General features: G+C 49.5%; 1 protein-coding gene across 2 annotated transcripts; it reads left to right on the top strand.

Annotated features, from left to right (window-relative positions):
- Positions 1–3,938: 3,938 nt before the first annotated feature.
- LOC139103064 (uncharacterized) lies at positions 3,939–14,674 on the top strand. Of its 2 annotated transcripts, none has more exons than XM_070657405.1 (4): positions 3,939–4,902; positions 6,540–6,723; positions 8,298–8,512; positions 10,555–14,674. In XM_070657405.1, the coding sequence occupies exons 1-4, from the start codon at positions 4,894–4,896 to the stop codon at positions 12,961–12,963; spliced, it is 2,817 nt and encodes a 938-aa protein (XP_070513506.1). In that variant the 5' UTR covers positions 3,939–4,893; the 3' UTR covers positions 12,964–14,674. The 2 variants fall into 2 exon arrangements, with proteins under 2 accessions (XP_070513506.1, XP_070513507.1); XM_070657406.1 differs by having other exon boundaries at positions 6,536–6,723.
- Positions 14,675–14,766: the final 92 nt, after the last annotated feature.

The following is a 14,766-nucleotide window of genomic DNA, read 5'->3' as shown; positions in this document are numbered from 1 at the left end:
AGTTTCATTTTAATCCGTTTAATCGGGCAGCGCGATCTTTTTAAAGGACCGATTACGCCGAGACCTCCGCACACTCACCCTCCTCCCCCTCCCCCTTTTCTCTCGCTGGGAAATCGGTTTAAATCGATCAGCGCTCCTCGGCTCTGGTTATTAAGCTCTATATTTAGCATCCAAGTGCTCGGAGCGCTAGCGGAGGCTCCGCTCTCTTCCACCCTCGCCGAAGATATAAACGCCGCGTACGGGATATCGCGCACATATTTGCAGATTAATCCGAATCCAATTCTCTCGGATTTTCACGAAGAAGCCGCGGCGGGTCACGCTGTTGCACCGAACTCCACGATTATGCGCGATCGATGAGGGCGGGAGGGAAGAGGGGAGGGCACGCGGGGAGGGAGGGAGGGAGGGAGGAGGAGGGTGGGTGATATATTCGCATATTTCGGCGTATATCCCGGCGCACCTCGACGAATTCTGCTGTTCTACTCCGACGTGCTTGGCGCGCCCCGCGTTACTCCGGGTTTACTCCGACATGTTCCGCCTAGCTTCTCTCTTTCTCCCCCTGTGCTTTACGACGTAATCAATATATCGCGCCGCTGAGACCTTTCTCGGCGTCGTCGGCGGGTAGATTTAGGCATGGCCTTTCAGGTGTTGCCAGACAGAGATGCGCCAGCCGAGGGGTAGATATGCATCGCGGCAGCCCCGTTGCGCGCACACCCGGTATCTCCGTGCTAATTAATATCTCGGACACGGCGTCTCTCGGCCGCGCGAGATGCTGCTCAGCCCCGCAGTTGCTGCCGCCGCTGCTGCTTACAATTAGCGTCGCCGGCGAGGTCGAACGGGATCGATCCGATCGCTGCTTTTTAATAGACGCTCCCGAGCTAGTTTAATTTAATAAAAAAAACATTCTTTTTATATCCTTCTTCTTCTTCTTTTTTTTTTTTTTTTTTACCGTACTCCCCCTCTTTTTCTGTAAACGGCAGAGTCTTGTTAACAGTTGCTCTAATCAATTTAAAGTAGATTTTTTTTCCCTTCTCGGTAAAAATATCGACGAGAGCTAATCGTGTCCCTTGGTATAATTAAATCTTAAAGTCTCTGATTCAATTAAAGTAAAAATGCTCCCTGTCTAAGTTTATCATCATTAGCGGTTAACTCTTGATATTCAGAGGGAACTGATTTTGTATCGATCCAAAATTGTGTAATAAAAAGGATAGGAGGAAGAGAGAAAGAGAGAGAGAGGGGGAGGGAGGAGATTTATCTACGCTTCGTGTCTTATATAGGCTAATATATTTTAGTAACAAAGGGGATTGTGTGTTTACGTGGTTCGGTATATGTTCGCAAATTATTGATCTTACTGGGGAGCACATATCTCGAACAGATTCATTATCGGACTTTACGCGTACCGATAAGCTCATTAAGATTAATAAACGCAAAATAGATGGGAGGGAGAGTATTAAAAAAGATAGCCGGCAAAAATTATATCTGTCTGGCAAAAGGGTTGAATTATCTGGCGATAGCCTTCTTAACCGGTCATTTACCGGTGCGTTTGCTGCATTCATAATTACTCGTTAGCTTAAGTTAAATTTCACGAGATAAATCTCGCATGAAAGAAAAGGAGAAAAGCTTCTGGCCGGAATCCGATAGATTTCCGCGATGGGGAAACTTTACGTCGGAATTTTCACGTGAGGACTTTTGACTTTTCGTTCCTCACCTCGTTATCGCGATTCTTTATTTCCCTTAATCCCGAAAGAGCCTTTACGATTAACGGAGGGACTTTCTCGGCTCGTGAATCGTTCCGTTACGCGCCGTCTCAGCTCAATTCGCTGTCTTCTCGTAGACAGTTCCCGCTGATTGCGGCTGGATGCGATCGCGGCAGGCTGGTACGCAATTAATCAGCCCGTAAATGACGCCCGCCTTGCCCCCGGTTCCTACTGTCGGGCGAGACGACGGCGAGGCACCGGGCCTTAATTATACAGCCGGTTTGCGGCGGGCACAACGACGAGGCGTTTCTGTTTCCCCGCCGCAACAAATTACCCCGTAATTATTCCGCGCTTATTCGAAAAGTCGGGCGACACTTTTCGGTAAAAGGTGCCGACGCGAGCACGAAGCCCAGAATCATCGCTCAACGGCTTAGATCAGTGGGAAGCACGAGGTTTTTCGCGACACCATGAGAGGCAAAACTGTTCTCGAGATAACTCATCCTCTCAACAATTTTCCACGCTGGCTATTTCCTTCTTATTTTATTTCAGTAAAAAAAAAAAAAGAAAAAAGATACACGACTCTAAGACTCATTGTGCACGTCTTAAATAAGCCAAATCGTATTGAAAAATCGATCCGTTCATTTGAAACTCTCGCGTGCCTCCGAGACGATAATATTCGCCCGAGCCACTAATTAGGGTCATTGAGTCAGGCCGTTATCTGTTACGTGCAATAGATAAATCCATAACGGCCAAGATCTCGGGGGAGTCCTCGGGGGAATAAATTTCGATATTACCTCGAGGAAATTCACCTTAAAGCCAATGAACTTACAAAATAAATTTAATCAGCAATAGTAAACTCGCAAACGTTCATCGAATTAATACGGGGAGGGCTCGCATAAGCGGGGGGGAGGGGAAAGTGAGAGGCGGCTGCGTAAATGGCGCGTTGTAATAAATTTCCAATATATAATCGAATTAATAATTGCCGCAAAATTATACATTGCATTGACGAGCGTTCATTTAATAGTCATCAAGGAAACCACGAAGGGACAATGATTACTCTTTTATCATCGGGGAAATTATTGCGTAATAATCATTTTGCTCAAAGGTATCAATTAACGGACTTTATTAGACCGTTACAATCCACGGGCGCCTTTCACAGAGCGGGGGAGGGGGGGTGAGTGAGGGGGAGGAAGGAGGAGAAAGCCTTTCCTCCCCGGTTTTCGGACAGATTATCGTCGGTGCTTATTGTTCCTCCCCCCTTTCGGCTTCGGCGGCATCCGCGAGGCCGGAGGCGCTTCATTATCAGTTTTTCGTGCGTTACGCCCGGATGCGACCTTAATTACCTTCCCTTATACCCGCGGCTTATTACGTTCCCCGAGTATTATATAATATAAAGCGGCTCGATAATCCCGCTCGCCGCTGGACTTAGCAGTATCGGCCCGAATTACAGTGCGTGAGGCACGTTAGAGCGGCGTTGCATCTGTGCTCCACCCTCCCCCGGACCGCAGCGGTCTGACCATAAATATACGGTTTAAGTTATGGCGGCTGCCCGGTGTTACGTCTCGGTTAAGTTTATTTCGGCGCTGATTAAACGTTGCTCTCGAGAAAAGCGAGACCTTGCCGGGGCTCGTGAGCCACGAGGACTCCTCCGCGAATGGTGACTTTGACTGACTTCGCGGTATCGAAGGGTAGGACAATCGTCACGTTTTCACTCGCGGGTGAGATCACCTCCGAAAGCGGAGGCTGATCGCACGTGGGTTCGAACGAACCGTGTGCCGCGGGTAAACGCGAGCCAAAAGCGCGGAGGAATAGCCTGCTCCCCCGCCCCCTCCAGCATCCCCCTCTGGCCATTCGGCTGAAGCTCGCGCGCGCATACGGGATAACCGGCGCGCTCGTCGTAAATCGATACGTCAGGTGTGAATTGCGACGCGTCGCAGCGTCGTGGCGAAGGCGGTGCGACGGCTTTTTATTTTTAATAGCGTACGTTCGCGTGCGTGTTCACGGAGCGGAAGCGCTAAATTCGCGCGATAAGCACGCTACGCGCGTTAACATGCCTATCGATTGCCGGGGCGCCTTTCCCCGCGGCACGTGTGAGGGCAAGACGGCCCCGGTAGGCCCCGTCGTAAGATGAGAAAAAAAAAAAAAAGAAGAAAAAAAAATGAGGCGACAACGGAGGCCTCGGGAGGTAGAGAGTTCGCGGATGAGCGCGACAGGACGGAGGGCCAGCGGCAATAGGTGCAATAGGTCATCGCAGGGTGGCTCGAGTGGCGGGAAAGAGGGGTGACCCGGCGGTAGGACAGCGAAGAAGGGGAAGAGGGACAGCGAGCAGTTCAATGAAAGTCATCGTAAACGGAAGGGGAGCGGAACTGCGAAACGGGGCACACACAGAGGGATCGGAGAGAACGGTCGGAGGGTATAGAACGGGAGAGCGTTCCGCCATGCCGACGTCGTGGGAGAAAGATAGCGGGAAAGAGGACGCCAGAGAGCTTGCGCAAGCTTCGACCCGCCGCAGCTCCGATCGGCGGACGGCGGTTAAGCCAGCCGCACGTTCCGAGTTTTCGTGCCAGCAGTCGACTCGCAGCCTGGCTTTCCAACTGGCACGCCGGAGTGCTTTCTCGTACTGTGCCCTTCTCGCTCCCTCGTTCTCGTCCTACTCCACTTCTCCCCCGCGATCTATCGTCTTTCCCCCTCGCAATTTCACCGTATCTCTTCCACCGTCTCTCTTCTCATTCACCCCTCTGCTCTCGTTCTTCGTCGCCGAGCCGTCGATTCCAATTTTTGCAACATGACGCGTTAATGATTCACACGCTGCTTCCAGCAGCGGCGGTCGTGCTCGTTCGAGACTGAAAAAACCACCACCGCCGTCGGTGGATTGGTACGCCACGAGAATTCAATTCCGAGCGGCATCCTCGAGGAAAGTCCTTTCGGAGATTTATGCGCGTCAGTGCACGGTTAAAAATTGCGGAGGAAACTGTGCCAGGCGACGTCGGTGATCGATACGCCAAGGACAACGATGATGTAAAATCTGGTACGCCAGCGGTTCGCCCGAAAAGACGTTTGTCCCGATGAGAGGGAGGATGGCATCCTCGAGAGGATCCGCGTGGAGGATATCGCGTCGGTGATTCCAATCGACAGCGCGAACTGGGCTCTCCGAGGATCGTCGGAGAAATTGGAGTAATCAAAGAGTCATGAGAGTGATATGGTAAAGGTGCGTGAACGGATATGCATGCTCCATTGTTGACGGTAATAGTCAATTGCCTCCGCAAGCTCTCTCTACTCGAAAGCATTATTTCTATTATTTTCGACACCTAGGTTTAAAGTTTTAAGATCAATAAAATACTTAAGAAAATCAGATTGCCCAGTTCTCATTCAAATCTTAAAATTTTTTTGTTTCAATATAATAATAATTATAATTTAATTCAATAATTTCTTTTTTTCGTTCCTGAAAATTGCCACGTAGGAAAATGCAAGAGTTTCCGAAATTTTACCGTGTCTTTACTGTCAATGCAATCACGATCGAGTCGTCGGGTCGTCGCGGAAATTGCGTCCTCGTTTGCGTACTTTGCGTACGCATTTTCGCACGCCGAAACCGCGCGTATTTTGACGCCGAGACGGTAATATGAAATGATCACGGTGGTTGATGGAATGTCGATAAATCGGTGAAAACAATCGTCGGACGATTTCCGTTAAATCGCCGATTCTATCCCGCCGTGTCTCTTTACTTTGTTTCATAAAACGCGTGCCCGCGATCCGTACGCATCCCCGTATGCACGCGCGTAATCAACGAGCGATCTAAATTGCTGATGCGCTAACCGCTACGAGCTCAGTTCATTCGACATTTTCGGCACGCGCCCGCCTTTATTCGATTCGCGCACGCCGACAGAATCTGAAAATCTGCGAGTGCATCGATTCCACGAACAATTCGACAGAGACGCGCGAGTTTGTTCAAAAAAAAAAAGAGAAAAAGAACAAAAAAAAAAAAACACAAAAAAAAAGGCATTTTCACGACCTTGGCCGTTCGTGATTTTGGGATTTCAAACTTCCGGAGTTCCGGAAGTCCCTGAATCTTTAAATGTCCGCGGACCGTCGTGTTTGAACGATTTGAATTGAAGGTCGCGTGTACCGGAATAAAAAAATATTGAACCCTCGAGAGACGAGACAATGAATACGAGGTGAGGATGCGGAGGCGCGAGGGAGAAAAGGGACGGGCGAACGACGAGGGAGGGAAAATTCCGGAGGTGAAGTACTGTTGTCGATAGTCAAGTCAACGCGGATTTAACCAATTATCACCCTGCTCTCTCGACGTGGATGCACGAACGAGGCCCTTCCGGCGTACGCTCGACCCATCTGGCAAACCATACGGCGTCCCTTATTGTCCTTTGGGGAAATGATAACGTGATACCCGCACTTGCACATGCATCCCATCAAGTAGATCATTTAATAAAGATATCGCGGACAGTGAATAAACATATAAATCGCCCGTAAGACAAAAGTTAAAAATCCCTTCGGTGCGAGCCGTCGATTATCCGGCTGTTTTTCTCAGCGATTAAGTAGCAAATTTTTATGAAAGAATAACCACCGTCGGAATAACGAAAATATATTCGGCTTTGAATTATACGTTCTTCTTTGATGGCTCTCGATATTTCGCAGCATAAAAAAAAAAAGGGCAATATTTTCCACGCGCAAAATTATACACTGTTTTTCGAGGGACTTTGCGGATGCATGGTGTTCAATATTTTTTTCGGCGCGCGTACACGACGGAGAGGATCAGAGCGATATGTATAAGCGCGCGTATATGTGTGTCGCTATATGTATTTTTTTTTATACCCGCGTGTGCACAGGTAGTTCTCGACGGAAGAGGCAAATGGAGATAAGAGGAGAGAAAGCGGAGGTATTTTGACAGCCTCGGCACTTGTCTCGGGAATGCCTCGAATGCCTGCGCTGGCACTCCTCGGTAGCTGGGGCTGGGGATTTTTCGCCATATTCCTCCTGCTCCTGGCCACCCCCAGTCCCGCTGCCATTCGCAGAGGTAAGTCTAAATCCGAGGGGTGGAGTGTGCTGCGGGGAATCGGCGCAAGGGGAGGGGGGCAGAGAGGGTATTAATTCCGGCGAGAGTTCAAATTTCCAGGCCAGCGACACGCGAGAACGATTCCTACCCGTGTTTATTCGCCGGCTGATGCAATCCGACACCGCGATCGTTTTCAGCGCTCTTCCACAATCTTACGCTATTTATCTAATCAGTAATTACAACATTGCGTTTCGGCGACATGATAAAAATCGCGCGAAAGCTCCTATTTTCGACATTCGAGCCGGAAGAAAAGAGGCATGTAATAAAAAGATAAATTTCCTTTTCCTTTCTTTTCTTATATTTTTTTTTTCTATTTTTTCTTTTTCCTTTTTTCTCTTCGCTGGCATGCTTATTATTTCATCGCGAACGTTTCGATTTCGCGATTCCGTGCTCGTAACGCTCAAATCTGTGTAACGTTGCAGCTTTCAATTTCTAATTTAATCTAGCGGATAAAATTTCGTTGCGACTGGCGAATAAATCTCGTTTACAGCGGCAACGGTACTCTCTCTCTCTCTCTCTCTCGTTCCCGCGAACCTCAGCCTGCACTCGAATCCGATGATGCGCAGTTTAATGAAGACTCATCCCCCGATGCTACTTATCTCGGGGCCCAGTTAGCAATTATCGCAACCTTGTTACGCGGTTTAGCGGGCCGAGTTATCGGTGTAACAGCCGAGACGCCGCAGCCTCGTTCTTAACCGTCGCATTAGAGAGATTTACTTAGCCCGGGCTGTATCGGTGGCGCGAAGCCCTTACCGGAGGGCGGGTTTTTGATACTTCGTGGAAGGGTGATTTACGAACGAGAGGTAGCCCGGCTATAATACGAGGCTGCAGCTTTATAAGAGGTATCTGGCAAGCGGGTCGAATATCGATTGCACGGCCGAAACTTGTGTCGCGTGTTGTCGCGCGTTCCTTACCCTCCACCCGATCTCCTGGTGCCCCGACGGTTCCGCGTGTCCCGTTCCTTCATCCCGTTCCCTCGATTACCCAACCGGGTCAACGAAAAATACCGTTGTTCTAATGCCACCGTAATACCCGGAACGTCTCCGCATTTTTCGCCATTTAATAATACATTTAATAAGAGGCGGCCGTGCGCGGCTTTTCGAAAAATCGATATTTTCTCAACGTAGACGTCACGGCACAGTCGTCATTTAACCGCAATTTTCTTTTATTTCCCGTCGAAACGAAGTCTACGTGAAATTAATTAAAAAAGTCCGTTCCCTCGCGAAAGTTGAGTTACCCGCTCGTTTCCGGGATTTTTCAGATATCCCGCACGTTTTAATTACGTATTTTCTGTCGCTAATGAGCTCTTTGTTGTTAATTAATAAAATTATCAATTGTTATCGTTAGCGGTATACGCTAATGGCAAAGCCAACAAGTACAACTAATAGTTTATTGTCGAGATAAAAATTCTGCGCCTGTTGATTAATTAATTATTAATGATTAAAAAGCGCGAGCGAAATAGAGAAGTGAATCCGATACGAACGGCGGGCTCTTCTTTCTTTTTTTTTTTTTTTTCCTAACCGTCTTTGTTTCAGCGGACCGAGGCCACTGCAACAAAACAGTGGACATTTACGAAGATGTGTCGAGCCCGGCGGTGACCCCAGCGAATTGGGGTAAGCCCCTCTCGTGCTGGTACCGCTTCCGTGCCTTTCGCGGAACGCCCCGGGACTGGATTCTGCGGGTGCGCTTCAAGAAGTTTAAGGTCGGGGTGCTGGAGAACGCCACCACCTGCAGCGGCGGTTATCTGCAGGTGAGCGCCCAGCGTGCCTGTGTGAGTGCGTACCGTATGCGTGAACTTTGTCGTTCGGAAGGAAAGGAAGAAGGGTGAGAGACAGCGGCCCTAATTTCGGGATCGCGCGTCCAAACGGCACAGCCGAATCTATCTCGTCGGGGTATCTCCCACCCCTCCCCCCCTCTTCGCCTCGCACCTCTCCTATTAATTGAATAGGGAGAATCCCAGCCAATTAATCGGGCGCTGGAATTTAATTTCGGTTCGACAATAGCGTTCCTCGATTATTCTTTCGAATCGAGTTGGAATATCGACGCTGGACCGAGCGGGAGGAAAACGACACTGGGACGCCGCCGATATTCGCGTATCTCTTTGAATCGCGTCGCGGACCGATTGCATACGTGACGCAGTTGAACCCGCATTGTACGATGGGAATGTGCGTAATTCATATTCGTAAGCTACGCGGTTTGCGGAGAGGAATAAAAAAAAAAAAAAAGCGGGAAGAGAAAAAAAATACGCAGTTGCGCCGGATGCAAACTGTCTGTGATGTATCATTATCGGATTCGCCTCGCCTCGTGTGCAACGATGCATTCAGAGTCCATTTTACGCCTAGACGATCCAAACCCCGCACTTTCCAATTCTCCGCGGCGAAGTCAAAAATAGAAAAAAAAAAAAAAAAACCCGAGTCCACGATAAACCTCTCCGTTACGAGAACGGGATTATCTTTTTATTCTAATTCACGCCAAAATTAAAATATCTTTAACTGGCTTCAATTAATTGAATCGAATCGGCAATCTCGTCGAAGTCGGAGGACTCGGCTAGTTTAAAACAGTAATCCCTGGGATGTAACGTATCGCTCGGAATACCCACGTACTCCGATAAGCCGCATAACGCCCCGTGACGAATCGCGCGCACGTTTGCGGCATATTGACGAGATAATAATTCGCCTGTTTGCGCCGTGACTTGTAAGAATATCACGAATCCGCCGTCGCGTTAATCAACGCTGCGCATCTCTGAATCCCGGCCCTCCGTTCGTCACGGTGGCTGGAAACACGCTGGGGACAAACGCAGCCATATCAGTGTCGCGAATTAGAGCGTTTCCGTGGAAGAGACGAACGCGATAAGTGATTCCCTCGCTTTCTTCCCCGTTTCCCTCCACTTGGTCCTCTTTTGAGCGAACGAGCGCGCGCGGGCGCACTCGTCCTGCTGCCACCTCTCTCAGTTACTTCGGTATCAGGTATTGATCTTTGTGACGCTGTAAACCTCTCTCTTCTCCTCTCCTCTCTCATTCACTCACTCACACACATGCACACACACGCGCGCAGTCTCTCTTTCTATCTTTCTCTCTGCCTCCTCTTTCACCGTGCTCTCTACTCTCCCCTGTATTTTCCCTCGGTTTCCCTCGCGAATTTCAAATTTACACCGGTAAAAAAAGATGAAAAGTCAATAGTAGTCACTTCGAGTGCATTTCCCTCTGCACGAGATCGTAAGATCCGAGAATTCGGAGCGCGTGGCGAGACCATTGTATCTTTACCAAACCATTATTTTCCATTTGAGTAACTTATACCCCCGTATATACGTAAGTTCTTATCATCCTCGCGCAAACTTGTGCATCAATTGCTTTCTCAACGAACTCGTAGTAATCCTGTGCGCCTTCATAAAATTATCATTTATATATATGTATATATTTCTCGCACAAATGCTTATCAATTATTATAATTAATTTTCGCAGAATTGCTTTTAATTTCACGGTGAAAGTCCATCGTGCGGAAGATTTCAAAGCGCCGTTTTAAAATTCACATCGCTCGTTAAGCAATAAAAAAAAAAAAAAGAATAAAAAAAAAATAAAAAAAATTCCAATTATAATTTAACCGTATAATGTGGAACGTAAACAATTATTACTTGCGCTTACACGTACTTTATGTGTCGGGAAATTTTTATCACGAGAGCTCGGACGTTTATCTTGAACTGACTTACGTGCATTGATTCCCGACGCGACGTCTTTCCATCGATTGCCCCGAACCGTAATGCAACCCAACGCGCGTTCCTGGCCACTGTTCCAGATCATAGACGGCAACACGAAGACCGAGGTAAGCAATCGTAAGGACCCGGGTGTCTACTGCGGCGAATCCGAGCAGCCGCAGACCTTTATCAGCGAGACCAGCTTCGTGCGGGTAATCTTCCACGCGGACAACTTCACCGATCAGACATACTTCAGCTTCGACTCCCGCGCCGAGCCGCAGTTCGAGGTGTACCTCAGATACGGCCAGCACCCGGAGCTTTATCCGAACCGTCGCGGCGAGGTCGTGCCGGGCAGTTATTGCGAGCGCGTCTTCAAGGACTGTCGGCTGCAGACGTGCTACGTGCAGAGCCCGGCTTATCCCGGGATTTATCCGCGCGCGTTGCACTGCAAGTATCGGCTGAATACCCGGCTGCCCTTCATCAAGCTCTACATCGAGAACGAGGAGTTCAACATCGACGGCCAGCGATGCGAGAATATCATGACGTGCCCGATGCGGCCGATTAGTTCCGGCTCGGAGCACTGCCCGTACGACTACATACGCGTCTACGACGGTAAAAACGAGAGCAGCCCGGTGATCGGCACCTTCTGCGGCATGGGCAAGTTTCCGTACAGCATCATCGGCACCAGCGAGGATCTTTACGTGGAGTTCGTGTCGTCGCCGGCCGGCCCGTTACTCAACACCGGCTTTCATTTCAACGTGGGCAATTGGCCCGGTCATGTGGAAACTGCGGGCGTGAAGAACGGCAGCTGCGACTGGCTGCTGAATAGCGAGTCTCTCGTGAGCGGGAACGAAGGTATCTTTCTGTCGGTCGCGCACTGGTATCCGCCGCACACCAGCTGCACGTATCTTCTGCGCGGGCGGCCCGGTGAAATCGCGCGTCTCTACTTCCCCAGCTTCCGGGTGAACCGCATCGAGTCGCCGATTCACCCTTACGACGGCGACTGCGGCGAAAGCTTGACCCTCTACGACGCCGACTGGCCGGACGACGCTCGGATCATCAAGACCTTCTGCGATACTTTCAGTAAGCCGATGGAGAAGCACGATTTCGTCTCGACGTCGAACGCGCTCTTCGTCCGATTCGAAAGCAAGACCGGGAGTTATTCCGGCAGCTCGCTTTATTACTGGGCCCATTACGATTTCTTCAACGCGACGAGATTCGGCGAGCCCACGCCCGGCACCGAGTGCGACGAGATCTTCGCCTCGTGGAAGACCCGCTCGGGGTATTTGCGGTCGCCATTGAACACCTTGGTTTACAAGCGACCGGGTGATCCGCCCGCCGATCTCTCCTGCACCTACAGCTTCGTAACGGACAAACGACTGTTCGCGCGCGTGATCCTCGTAATAGATTCCATCAACTTTAAGGAGCATCCGTACGCTCAATGCGGCCACTGCTGGGACAGCCGAGTGGATCGTGTAATCATCCGAGAACCTAAATCGGAAGGTGTCAAAGGCCACTGTCTTTGTCGGAGCAACAACAACGGCACGCCGGCGCCCACAAGCTCGCCGCCGGCGCGACCGCCCGTCCTTAGAATTGTCTCCCGAGGCGAAAGATTGGATCTGAAGCTGCTGGTGGACGGCGCGCACGCGGCCTCGAGCTATTTCAAGTGGCCCGCGCCGCTCTTCGAGGCAAGATACGAATTCGCGCACAGCCCTTTGTGCGGGCCCGCGCTCCTGCCGCCTGCCACCGACGGCGAAATCGAGTTTCCGCATTACGAGGCGCTGGGATACGTCACGCCGCCCAGATCCATCAAGTGCATCTGGGAGCTGCGGGTAAATCGCGAGCGCGATCTCTGGCTCCACTTCGACAAGATCAAGTTCGCGTCGCGCTCCTGCGAGGACGGCAAGCTCGAGATCTTCCTGCCGGGTAACGCCGAACCGTATCTCGGTATCTGCGGCGAGAACGTCAGCTACGTGAGAGAGATGCCAATTATCTCGGCGGCTCACATAACGCCGCCGGTGGAACATCAGATGCCGGGTGCCGACGTCATCGAGGAGTCGTCCGCCGTGATCATACAATTTACGGGTTCCATGGCGCCGGCGAGGGCGGCGTTTAAAATCGCCTGGACCGAGCTCTATCATTTACCGAGGGACGGCTCCGGGGCCCTCAACACCGGCAAAATGGCAGAGGACTGCGGCTTCCACTGTCCCGGGGATGCGGGATGTATCCCGTTGAGATTGGTGTGCAACGGCGTGGTGAACTGTCCTAATCGCGGTGTTCCTTTGCCCTCACTTTTAAACGGCACGTTTATCGAGCCGGATGACGAGTCGATAGCGACGTGCGGCGGCCCCGTCAACGGTAACGGGGGCGGTTTCGTCGGACCTGCCGGCTGGGCTGGGGCCGGCTTAGGCGTCGGTCTTGCTATTCTCTTGGGTCTGGCGTGCTTTATCGCCATGTGCAGACTTTGTAGAAGACGGTCGCGCTCCAGGGACATACACGTGCCCTATTAGGAAGCGCGATCGCGCCTCTGCGAGTACATGCACGATCTCGGAGAATACAAAATCTAAGAGTTCATAATCGTTTCTCGAAGAATTAAGATTCTTTCTTTATATCCAATATGCATACTTGTTTATACATGTGGATATATGCGCAAGAAGAAAAAAGAAATAATTAAAAAAAAAAAAAAGATATCTTTATGCTTAGAGCAACAATTACGAATAAAATAAATGTTAACACCGCGTTTTTATTTCTTTTTTTTCTCTTTTTTTTCAAACGTTATTTAGATATCTACGAGGCAGCTGCATCAACGTCGCTCGACGCTGTTAATTTCGGTTAAATAAATTCTCACTCCCCGACTATATCATAGGTAAGATTGTAATCTAAAGCTGACAATGAGTAAAACGAGTCCCCGAGGCAAGCTTGTTTAACCCGTCGAGACCGTTGGTGCATTCGCGTTTCAGACCTCTGTGTTATTTGAGAAATGATAGGAATGATCGAGAAGCATTCCCTTTCTCGTGATTCGCCGTGGGAGAAAGAGGTGTTTTCTTCCCGGCGCTGCTATAAACGACGGATCTGACGTTGCGAGTAATACTCTTAAATGTGATGCTAATGAACGTCATGTTTGCTCATTAATTGCGAGAGGCTGACTCCGGATCCTTACTATTCTATCGCAGTGTTCAAGTATTACTACTATCTGTCGGCGCCGATCCCATGTTCTGTCGGTCCTGTTCTTCTATTTACACTCTTCGCGGAGCATTAATAGCCCACGTACATTATCCTCCTCTTACAGCGACGACCAAGTCCTAACCGGAGCTGTATTTGCCACTGCCGCGGTATACTCGTCGTACTATCATCGCGTCTTCTCTACACTGCCATAGACATAGAACTTTATATTATACATAGCCCTCGTCCCGATCGTTCTCATACGCCGGGCGCGGGAGAGAGACCGTAGATTTTTCTGGTGATCGTGTTATCCTCCGTCGCTGATTGTACGAGCGGCGATATTACCTTCGTTTCTAGCGATAGCAAGGAAACGCGATAAAGTATGTGACTTCCGGCATCCCGCAGGTGCACTTTTATTATTATCCCCGTTGCTTTGATTTAATCTAAACTGTGGCAACTTATCGATAATTAGCATCGAAGTCTGACAATAATGAGTTCGAAACGTGAGAGAAGAGAATGGGTAGAATTTAAGTTAGTCCTAAGTTTTTCAATTGTCGCCAACGTTTTCTCGAAAATATTCGGATAACGGTAGGTTCTTTTTTATATTACGATATATCAATTAGCGCTTTGTAATTAATTATAACATTGTATTCCCGTCGTATGTATTTTCTATTGAATTTATTGGTTTGCTCGTTAGGCGATATTGCTATCTCTAGAAAATCGCGAAGATACCCTCCCCCCCACCTCCCACCTCGTTTCCTTTTGACGCTCGTACAGAATGCAAATCAGCGGGCCGATCGTCGTAGATTCCGACTTCGGGATATATAGTTCTTAGCGGTTGCTCAAAGTTGTCCTGCTTCGTGAACTCTCGAGAGAAATTCATCGCGGACAAAATACAATTAAATTGACTTAAAATAATCAGCGGGAATGGCGGGAACGACGGAAATCGATAGTACATCCAGCAGTTGCGGCTTCCGCATTTGACGGGTCGTGACGCGCCTTGTCGACTTAACATCTTGAGGCACGGCGGTCAATATTGAATTATATAATATACACACACGCATATATAGATTTATCGAATCCGTTGTGAGATAATACATGTAATCGCTCTAGTGTCCACATTGGAGAACGTAAGAAGGCAAGGGGAGAGT

The sequence above is a fragment of the Cardiocondyla obscurior genome, linkage group LG06 (genome assembly GCF_019399895.1).
Source record: "Cardiocondyla obscurior isolate alpha-2009 linkage group LG06, Cobs3.1, whole genome shotgun sequence".
Classification (NCBI taxonomy): domain Eukaryota; kingdom Metazoa; phylum Arthropoda; class Insecta; order Hymenoptera; family Formicidae; genus Cardiocondyla; species Cardiocondyla obscurior.
Note: the sequence above shows the minus strand (reverse complement) of the source record. Positions and strands in the feature narration are given on the sequence as shown.

Bases quoted from the DNA above. Each gene is read 5' to 3' on its own strand.
- LOC139103064 (XM_070657405.1), top strand. The intron at 6,724-8,297 runs GTAAGTCTAAAT...TCTTTGTTTCAG, and splicing joins TCCCGCTGCCATTCGCAGAG to CGGACCGAGGCCACTGCAAC. The intron at 8,513-10,554 runs GTGAGCGCCCAG...CCACTGTTCCAG, and splicing joins GCAGCGGCGGTTATCTGCAG to ATCATAGACGGCAACACGAA.